Source organism: Arachis ipaensis, chromosome B01, assembly GCF_000816755.2.
Source record: "Arachis ipaensis cultivar K30076 chromosome B01, Araip1.1, whole genome shotgun sequence".
NCBI lineage: Eukaryota > Viridiplantae > Streptophyta > Magnoliopsida > Fabales > Fabaceae > Arachis > Arachis ipaensis.
In genome coordinates, this window is record NC_029785.2 from 134,433,102 (window position 1) to 134,444,071 (window position 10,970).

General features: G+C 37.0%; 2 protein-coding genes across 2 annotated transcripts in view; one reads left to right on the forward strand and one right to left on the reverse strand.

Moving 5' to 3' along the window:
• On the reverse strand, window positions 534-5,593 carry LOC107640763 (110 kDa U5 small nuclear ribonucleoprotein component CLO). Its single transcript, XM_016344265.2, has 10 exons — window positions 4,684-5,593; window positions 4,340-4,408; window positions 3,057-4,250; window positions 2,864-2,962; window positions 2,588-2,746; window positions 2,423-2,508; window positions 2,130-2,328; window positions 1,699-1,809; window positions 1,342-1,548; window positions 534-1,063 (listed from the first exon to the last, which is right to left on the reverse strand). Exons 1-10 carry the CDS (start codon window positions 5,452-5,454, stop codon window positions 965-967), a joined length of 2,994 nt encoding a protein of 997 aa, XP_016199751.1. The 5' UTR covers window positions 5,455-5,593; the 3' UTR covers window positions 534-964.
• The window catches only part of LOC107640770, a gene marked incomplete in the record, with an annotated part of 3,489 nt that continues 1,710 nt past the window's right edge, over window positions 9,192-10,970 (forward strand). Inside the window, 2 exon segments of the mRNA XM_016344272.2 lie at window positions 9,192-9,622; window positions 10,354-10,970. Coding sequence (XP_016199758.1) covers window positions 9,497-9,622; window positions 10,354-10,970 — 743 coding nt within the window.

Genomic DNA, 10,970 nt, shown 5'->3' on the forward strand with positions numbered 1-10,970 from the left:
GTTTGCGTGGCTATGTCACTTAACCATGCAAACATCTTTATTTGTGAGTTTTCCAAGATGCTGTAAACGTTTTTTCGTTGAAAATTGCATCTAACACACAGATTAACAAGTGCCTCACTGTAATTGGAAGAGGCTTCTTTGAGCCTTAATAACACATCAAGAGAATGTAGAAAGCGACATTCAGCGAGACAAATGATGCCAACACATTGCACGATCCATAAACGTGAGAAAATACATAGATATGCGGCTGAATTACCTTTCCGTTTAGGGAGCAAGAATAGACAGAGAAAAGTGATCTACCAGAAAGGGTGGAATTAGCTCACTAGAAACCAATGGTTGCTATACATTTGTTATGTTTTCACCATCAGCGTATATTTAATGGAAACCACCCGTTTAAACGTGGATGAGATATATGTCATGAACCTGTTACAATCCAATTTTTTAAATTAACAATAAGAGATCATTATCATGCATGATGGTCACAACATATCCAACCTTTTTGACCAGAATTGGAACTTTAAGTAGCTACATGATTAGGCTGAAATTACTATAGCGGTAACTTCAATGAAAAGTAAAAATTTTGGTATCTTGTATCCTATGTAAGCATTGACAATACAAATATGAGCCCACTCTTACAATTTTTACGATTTGAAGGAAAAGGGAAAAGTGTTAGTACTACAACACTAACAGAGTAATGATCCATTCAATATTAACTTCTTGTACAAATGATGCCCTCACCGGGAGTGTGTAAAAACATTTTCAGAGGGCAGGTATGATGGTCCCTACTATTACAAAATTAATGGCACAGATGCTTTACTCCAGTAGGAACCGATTCGCAAAGCAAAGCACATAAAATTTAGCTTTTATCACCTTGGTTATTTGATTTCCACATCACAGTGGAACAGCCTAATGCCCAAACTCCTAAGAAAAATAGCACAGGGTGATGTCAAAACTTTATAAAGAATCACATCATTTGTTGATGAAGATCTGCTGCCTGCTGTGCCAGTTCCACCATCATAGCTTCATCGAAGAACTTGCTAATGCTTACATCCTCGCTCATTCCCTGCAAAATTGGGTGCAAGAGCATGTTAAATTATTGGCAGCTGGCATAAATGCTCTTCTCCGAATACATAATAAATATTTGTCGTAACATTGATCTAACTTCCTTACTATTCTCGAATATATTATTTATTGGAAAAAATCTCACAAAAAAAAGCAGCAAATGCTCAGCTAGAACTACTTCAAAAGAAGCATGGAATGAATAGTGAGGAAATAAATAAATAGAAGCATAGTAAAATTTATGGTAGTTAATGACTGAAGATCCAGGAGGAAAGGCTATACCTTTCTACGCCTTGTTTTCACCATAAACTCACGAGCAAGATGTTGAATTGGTGCTGGTTCAAGTGGACGCAAAACAATGCTTTTGTCCAGAGGATCTCCAGGAACAATAGCCCAGTGATCAAAAACAGAGAGGCAAAATGCTTGACCTTGAGTGTGATATCTCAGGTCTGTCTCGAAACCAAAAGATTCAATCACGGGCAAGAAAGCCTGCATAGTGAGGAACAAAATAAGTAAAACAGATTGATGGTGCACTAACAAATTCAGGCTTACTCAAGTTATCCTTATCATGGGAGCAACCTAAGAACAAGAAGCAACGCCAACTAAATCAGGTTACAGAGAAAAAGTTAACCCACCAACCTTAACAATATAAGCTGGGGTGCCTGGTTGAGGAACATCAGCAGTAACATGTCCACGCCTACGAGATAACACAGTGTAGATTGCAGATACACAATCTATTGGTGTTTGAATCTGATGGAAAGGTCCAAAAAAAGAATACCATCCAAGCATCAGTAAAATGGTAACATGACTGTTCTTAATAATCTATTTAAAAGAAATGCAAAAGCAAGTATTGTTTTAATGACTTTCATGAAACTATTATTCGAGCCTTGTTTTATTAGGGCATCATGTAAGCATAAGACATGAAAATCAACTTACTACTAGCTTGAATGCACAGCCTTCACAAATAATATGACCATGGGTTAGTCAGAGAGACAAAACCAGATAATTATTACATTCAATTACATTTGATATGCAGCCATCATTATAAGCTAAAAATAACAAGAATGTACCTCCACATAATATACTGGTTCCATAAGCCTAGGGGTAGCCATAAGGAAGGAAGAATAGGCCACTCGTCGTGCTGTTGGAATTAACTGGCCAGATCCCCTATGAAGTGGCTCAGGAGCAATTCTTGCATCAACAATCTTGAATTTAACATTTCTGATGGGTTCATCACACAGAGGTCCCTCTCGTGCACCCCACTGAAATCTGCTCCCAAAATATATATATATAGAACCTCATATCAATTTGCAATCAATTAATTAATCACTGAATAGCAATATAGTTCAATGCATTTATTTACCCCTGAACAATGGAATCCTTGACAGCATTCAGCAGGCTCTTGTCAACTTCAGTTGGAAGAGTGTCATCTAACAGAATATTGGGGCCCTGCATTATATTTGCACATATGACACAAAAGTTCAGAGACGGAACCATAAAAATAAAAGAGCAGAGCAAGTCAATTTACCTGCTTATCAGGGCCAAACGCCCAGATTGACCGTGCAGCAAGGAGATCCCAATCATACTTAGTCTGAAAGAATTCACCTAGTTTTTTCCGATTCCAGTCAGCACTAACAACACCATTCTCTATGTCCTCAGCAAGACCTCTTTCTAGTGGTTCAGCAATCTAAAGAAAAACCAAAAGTGAACAATAAATCAGCCCAGGAAAAAAGTACTCATGAAAACCATACACCATACGTTCTTGAAAATGCTTACACAACAAGTTTAGGAGATAGGTGCCTACCATAGTTATTTTGTTCTTCTTATTTGGTGTCTCGGCAAAACATTTCATTGAAGACGACTCGACAACAGTTTCACAGAATGATACAACAGGATCTGCCACCTATAGAAAAGCAAAGCAAAGTATAACTTTGAGTCAACAAATAGGAGGCACATTAATGATAGAAAAATTGAGTAGGGGTGAACAAATAGATTACCTTGACTTCCACTTCAGAATAAAGCTCCCTGAGGTCCTTCATGATTGAATCCAAGTACAGCTCACCAGTCCCTAGTATAGTGTGCTCCCCAGACTCCTCCACTTTAGTAATGGCTAGAGGATAACTTTTGCTGATTTTCCTGAGGCCCTCTACCATTTTCGGCAACTCACTTGGATTTAAAGGCTCCGTAGCTGTTTTAACCACTGACAGAGTATTGAACTGAAGAGGCCGGAATATATATACATCCTCATCATAATCTACATTACAAAGAGTGGCAGTTTTCATGATTGAAGCATCCACGCCTTCAATTAAGACCCAAGACCCAGGAGGAGCCTCAGCAATTGGCATCCTATCTCGAGCTTGATACACCCACAACTTTGTTACCTCTTTCACGGTCATGTCCTCCTCATCATCCGGTGAGTATCCTTCTCCTAGAACACGTACAGTTTGTCCTGTCTGTATCTTGCCACTATAAACTCTACCAAAAGCATCAAACACACTGCAATCAGATTTGGGGTACAATTTGGTTACATTAACCATCAGGGGCCCAGAAGAATCACAATGTGCCATGGATTTATAAATGATCGAGTCTTTAGGCCCAGTATATATATGATCAACTTTTTTAATTGCAGCATCTTTTGGTGAAGGAATATGCTGAACAAGCATATCAGTAAAACCAGAAGCTGAACCAAAGACTGTCTTACAAGCCAGCCTTAACAAAGGTTTAACATTTAATCTATAGGCTGCATTACTTAGTTTAACTCCAAGTTCTGCCAGGGTTGTCTCTACACTCTTTTTATGTTCTCCAATCACTTGGCTATAAATCTTGTAAAGTGGTTCCAGTACAAACTCAACAAAAGATCGTTCACCTCCACTGGCAGGGGGTTTCTTTTTAAAGGTTCTGGTATCTGGATGAAAATAGTAGTCTCCCCAAAGGCGAGAAGCAAATTTATTAGCTTCCAGAGGAATTCCATGCACCTTCCCGTACAGTTTAGCAAATGATTGCAATGTAAATGACCATCCAGCAGTGCCACTTGCAAAACAAACGTTCCCAGCAACTGGATCAATAACTTGGACATCCCCAGCAATAGAAGATGCAGCAGATATGTGACTATTGATTACTTCCAGTGTATGCCTTAGTTTATGGTAAGCATCTTTTGGGGGTAATTTAAGCTCAGTTATGAGCCTGTCAACCTAAAATCAAAATCCTTTCTCAAATAAGAATTAAATGGGACATGAAAAGGATTTAAAGTTGCAATCAAGACTACAGAAAGTTCGTTTACCTTATTGATTACAACAACTATAGGCAGCCGCTCCTGGATTGCATGGCGTATTGCCCTCTCAGTGTTTACCTACAAATCACAAGAAACTAAATCCTCAAAATCTTACAGTCATTGTCATTGTAACTAGAACTATCCCTAACAAGGCCTAGTCATAATCTAACTAGCAGTTCGCAGCTACACTTTTGAAAACAAATCACTTATGTAAAGCTTAAATACCCGAAACCAACCAATTCCGGAATTTCAAGTTATCGACACTATAATTTAATATTTTCTTTTAAATCCAAAAATCAAGCTCACTACAGCTATAATGACAATGACAATATCATTAGATAAGAACACTTTACCATGACTCCTTCAGCAGCATCGACGATCAAAACGGCACCATCAGCGAGCCTCAAAGCCGCAGTCATCTCATCAGAGAAATTAACATGGCCAGGAGTGTCCATAATATTACACAAAAACGACTTGGCATTACTATCCTCAAGCACGAGCGACATTGGAACGGCCTTAATTGAAATCCTTCTCTCCTGTTCATCTTTCCTGGTATCAGTGTACCTCATATGCTTCTCACTCTGGTCATCAAACGTGGCCATACGGTGGGTCTGCTCAACAAGCATGTCCATGAACACCGTCTTACCATGCTGAAGGTGCCCGATAAGCGCCACGTTCCTCACAAGCGCAGGGTTCGACATCAACCCTAACAGAAACTGCGGAGCCACGTAGGTTGAAGAGTCCTTCACGCCAACCTCGAAGTCCTTCTTCTTTACTTGCTTGATGATTGACTGTTCCAGAGACTGCTCATCTTCGTCCATGACTAGGGTTTCCACGTCTTCGCCGTAAACCTCCTCGGCGGTGGGGTAGTACTTCTTGTCCTCCGCCAGGACCACCTGGTTGTCCATCATCTCCACGTCGTCGTTCCCTGAGGTCGTGATCCAGCCGTTCGGATGGGCCTCGCCATCGGATGTAGCGCCGTCTTCGGCGGAACGGTGGCGTCGGTCACCTTGGTCTTCCTCATCCTCTTCGTCGTCGTCGTCAATGTCTCTGTCGGATTCTCGGTCGGACTCGATTTCGGGCCCGATGTAGTTGCCAAACTCGTCGTATAAGCTATCGTCCATGTTCGAGTGTTACTGTATTGAGTGAATCTGGGAACAGAAGAGAGAATGATGTTCAGTGAGCTTCACCGTCGTTTCAAAGAGTGGAGGGGTTTTTGGACATGTTTACTGCTTTAGCCGTTTAGGGTTCAAAACCAGCAACCACAAGGGGGAACACGATAATTCTAGTTTTTTTTTTTTGGTTATTGGGCCTAATTCAATCTTGGCCCAATGATAACGACCTATAGCAAGCCCAAAATGAACCTCGTACATTACATTCTTCTTATATTAGAAGACTCTCATTCCTTTTATGCAATTTACTTTGTTAAATTAGTCATATTTTCAGTAGAGTGAGTTAAGTATCATCTCTCAGTTGAAATTATTAGAACCAAAAAAAAAATATTTTTTTTTAAACCATAATAGAAAAAGAGACGAAAAGAATTAAGAAATGTATTGAACATTTTTGTGATTTTTATTCTAATATTTTATTTCTATCATTAGATTGAATTGAATATAATAAACGCTTGCTTTCTTTGATTGTATTAAATGTTTGAAAGTGAATTTATTATTCTTTTTCAAGCACAATTTTATTGATTATTACTTCGCCGAACTTTCAAGATTTACAAGCTTACCAAACTCATTTATTTGCTAATTGCTTTAAGATGAAGAAGATCAGATGAGAATGGTAGTATTCATCAATTTTCAAACCCTACAATTGGGTTTCTTTCTTTAGTCAATTTCTTTAATATCAAATTCTCTCTCTCTATATGCGAAAACGAGTGTTTAGCAATTTAAGATTGATGAAGAATCATCTTTAAACACGGTTGTATTAGTGTTTAAACTATTGTAATATGAATTTATGCCTAAAATATATCCGTTTGCAGTTATAATTAGAGAATTATTCATGATCATATATGTCTCCGTATTGCTCACAATTTACTATATATATACTTAACTTAGAAGGCAACAAAAAATTTCCCATCAGTCCATGGTTTGAGTTCAGAGAAAACTTCATTATCTGATTTGTATTACTTGTGCTAGAATTTATGTTAAGATTAAAAGGCTCTCGTTTTATTTATATATAAGATCTTATAAGCTTGTACACACACCACATGTACATACGTACATGATACATGATACATGGTAACTACTGATAGGTGAGTAGTGACTACAGATAATGGAAGGAAATGAAAGGGCTCAACAACAGAATAATCAAGCTCCAAGCTCAATGGGGGCCATGGCCATGATGAGGATGAGGCTGATGTGGACCAGGTGGAGGTGACGCCCCTACTGCTGGAGGACCACCAGGAGGAGGAGGAGATGGTTGTGCATGTGGCGGTGGAGCAGGCCCAGGATGTGGAGGTCCCGGCGGCCCTGGAGGGTGGTGGTGAGGGCCTGGGCCTCCTGGTCCTGACGGAGGAGGATTGTGCATTATGCCTGCTTAGTAGTGCTTAATCACTCCTTAATTTACTTCTCAACTATGTATATACACAAATGTATACATGTATATATAGGGGACAAAAGACCTATGTAGATCTATATGTTCATCTACTAGTCAATTGCTGTGTTACTTTTCGTGGCCTGGTAGTTGCATGAAATATGCCGACATATTACAATTTTTGGTTGTTCATGACATCCTTTAATCTGATAAATTTAAACTCTATTTAAAAGTTTATTGTATGTTGACCACTAAATTACTATGTACATAAAATAGAATTTAAATCTTCATTATTTACTTAAGCAGATGAGTGACCTGATCATTTAACCTAGAGCTGCACACGGATTGGATTGGATCGGATATAGTCTAAAATTCTATCCGATCCGCACTACACTCATCGGATCGGATCGGATACGATATCCGCATTTTTTCAGGCCGGACTTGCAGATCGGATCAGATACTATCGGGTATATTCGCATAATTAAAAAAAAAAAAAACTATTTTAAAATTTTTGTTTGGCTGTTTTTAAAAAAAAAATATCTAGAAAATTCATTTTTTACCTATTTAAGCTTATTTACTCCTAAAATATTATCAATAAAAGTTCTTTTGAATAACAACACAGAATAATAACACAAGATTTAAGTTTAATTATTCTAAGTTGAAGTACAACATGAAAAATTAAAAACAAGATATCATAAAATTTAAAAAATAATACAATAAAATTCATATCACATTAGGATTTATTTTCTTAAACTATGCTATTTATATGAGATGTGCGGATATGTGGATTTGCGGATCGGAATCGCGGATATCACTGACAAATCCGCGATCTGATCCGATAGTTCTGCGAATCGGATAATATCCACAAAATTCGGATCAGATGCGGATAATTACCGCGAATATGCGGATATTATCTGATGCATGTGCAACTCTAATTTAACCAACCTACGTTGGTTTGACGACATATTACATATTAGCCAACATTCTCCATGGGCCAAACTTGGGCTTAACAATTCCATTGTTCACAAACACCCAAGTAGCTATTTGGGTTTTCCTTTAATGGGTTTGGAAGAAAACTTATATTACCGACCAAAAAAAAAAGAAGAAAACTTATATTTAAATGGGTTTATGATCACGACAAAACAAATATGTTTATGATTCCACCGTACTCATCATTGAAGAATTAGCATAAGAATATGTAGAACTGTAGAAATAAATTTGTAAAACGACGGATGAATTAGATTGCGTTTACTGAATATAAAGAAAACGTAACAAAAAAATTATTCGTTAACCGTAAAAGAAACAATATAAAAAAAGAAACGGACGAAAGTTTATAGTCAATGGTTCATATTTCACGCAAAGTAAGTACACTTATTGTATTTACTCTTCAAATGACTTATATTCTCACTAAGGTAACATGAGTCAAATAACGTGTAAATTAAAAATTAAAAACCTTTTAATTTAATATAAAAATTTAATAAACTAATTTCACTCGTAAAATCTAGAAGCACACATTTACTCTAATCCAACCACTCCTAGAATCCTAATACAGAAGAAAACAAAAAGCAGAGGAGAATGTTAATTGGTATGAGCTGTTATGGATTCGATTTTGTGATTCTCTCCATACTGTCTTCTGCTAAATGTCACACAGGCATTCGGCTTATTTATTTTCCTACTTCGATTTTTTGTTTCAAGCCAAACATAGTCAAAATTAAAACATATCATCCGTTACTTAATTATTACTAAAACTGGCTAGGTTGATTCCTTCTTGGTTTTGGTTGGAACAAAAATTTCAATTTATTTTCGTTTTTTCCTCTCTTTTTGTTCTATTGTAACTTGTAAGTTTGTTACCAACAATTTTGTTTTCTTCTCATTTATATTTATTTCTTATCATGTACCCATGATTAACATGTCAATAGGCAAATCGAAATCAATTTCATCCATAAATTATGTGTGGACAAGGCACAAGATACAGCCATACAGGGAGCTAAAATGCACCCTTTAAGGAAAATAACTACATAAATAATTCTATACTCGAACCCAAAAATAGCTACAAACAATTTAAATGAATTAAACATGCAATAACAATAAAAAAAACAAAATAAAACAAATATATTAGATGATAATTTAGTCAAATTTATTAAATTACATAATAATTTTTAAATATTAACTTTATATAAAAATAATAAAAATAGAATTTTATGTCAGAATTAATTTTTACACTCTTATATGTATATGCATACAGGTGATAATATTTTTGTAAAATAATAAAATAATGGACAAATATATGCATAATACATAATAATTATACAGAAGAAAAAGAAAATACATTGAAGGAAGGAGAGAGGAGACAGGGCATGTAGAATGTTTCATGTGGAGGTAGCCTGAAATGTAAGGAAGGAAGAAGGTTGGGGGAAATGATTGAAAGAAAAGGGGGAGTTTCATTCTCAAAGTTGGTCAGCTTTCCATTTTGATGAGTTATGAGAGAAGCAGCAGCATAAGATAAGAATTAAAAGAAAGAAGCAGCATAAAGCATAAGCAACCATTCACGTCTCAAATTAAATCTGTGACACACACTTTTCTCTCCTCTTCTCTTCTCTTATTTTCTTCGACGTCATCAGTCATCACATGGGTTCCGCCACCAGTAGACTAGAGGGTTCTCGCCCTCCCACGCCGAGGCTCAACCGCAACAACACACGCTTCAGCCTCTCCTCTCTTCTCTGCGGTGCTTCCACCTCTCGCTCCACCTATCAGGTATCCCCTTTTTCTATTCTTTTTTTTTTATTAAATACCTTTTTCCTTTTTTCTCAATTCAAAAATTCGAATTTTTTTTTCTCGCATCTTGGATCCATCCCCTTTCAGACCATTGCCACCGTAACAAAACCATTTCTATCAACGTCTTTTTGAATCTGGTAGCTCTTTTTTAGTTCATGTGTATAAGTCATGTCCAAGCGCAGCTTTTTCTGGAAAGGCGAATCGATTGAGCGTTACTTATTCATAGTTCAATTTTCACTTTTGTTTCAATTGATTATGTGAGATCGTTTCAATACATGGATATGTACCTATATGAATGTCATCAACGTGTTCATATTCTGTTGGTTTTAGTGATTATCTTAATTGTTGGATTATGTAGAATCTTGCAGCTTCACAAATGGTTGATATAACTTGTGTTATTGTCTCTGCTTGTTATAGATAACAATTAGGAATTTCTCTCCAAATATTGACAATTAGTGTGACTCTGTTACTTTCTGTTGATTTCAGGAATGGTCTATGCTTTTTTGCTGCTATTAATTTACATCTACATTGGGATGTGTTTTTATCATATTTTTTCTTATATTAGCTTGCTGTTGATATCCTGACATGAACTTTTATGCCTAACCCACCATAATTGTTCTCGTCGTGCAACAATACAGGGATGGCTTTTACATAGATACTCAGCAAATAACTAATACTGGAAGTGACCTTCTTATATTGTTTTTATATAGATGGAAGAACATCCATCTGAACTTCAGGTAGATTTAGCAACAGAACCTGATGGTGGAACTCAGGATATCACTGAGGAATCATCTTTATCCTGTACAGAAGCTAGAATCAGCTGCAGCCACCATGCTGAAGCCGCTACCTCATCCAATACAAGAACTGAGTCTCATCAGTATATTGGTGTTGAAGGTTCTTCCATAAATGTTGCAGCAAGTAGTCAGAGGAAGTGCTTGTCTGAATGTAAGGAGCTAGTCCCTCCTCATCAGGTAAGTGCTGGTCATAGTGGTAATGAATCATATAGGGATAGTAGCAATACAGCTAGTACTTCTTTTGTAGATCAACAATCTTCAGATCCAGTCTCTGTAAATGTTTCTGCTAACAAAGATGGAGTCAATAATGTTGATGATCCAGTGGTTAGTGGTGTATCTCAAATCTCACATGAGACCGTGCATCCATGGAGTTCGAGCCCTCGGGAGAATGGATATTTTAGTTCTGGGGAAATTTCTGTTGAGAATGATGCATTAATGGCTACCCAAAGTCCTTCTTCGGATCCTGTTTCTCAAGTTTCCAATTTACCGGCACCTTCTCCTATGCCCGAAGATGAACCTCACAGAGAGGCAAT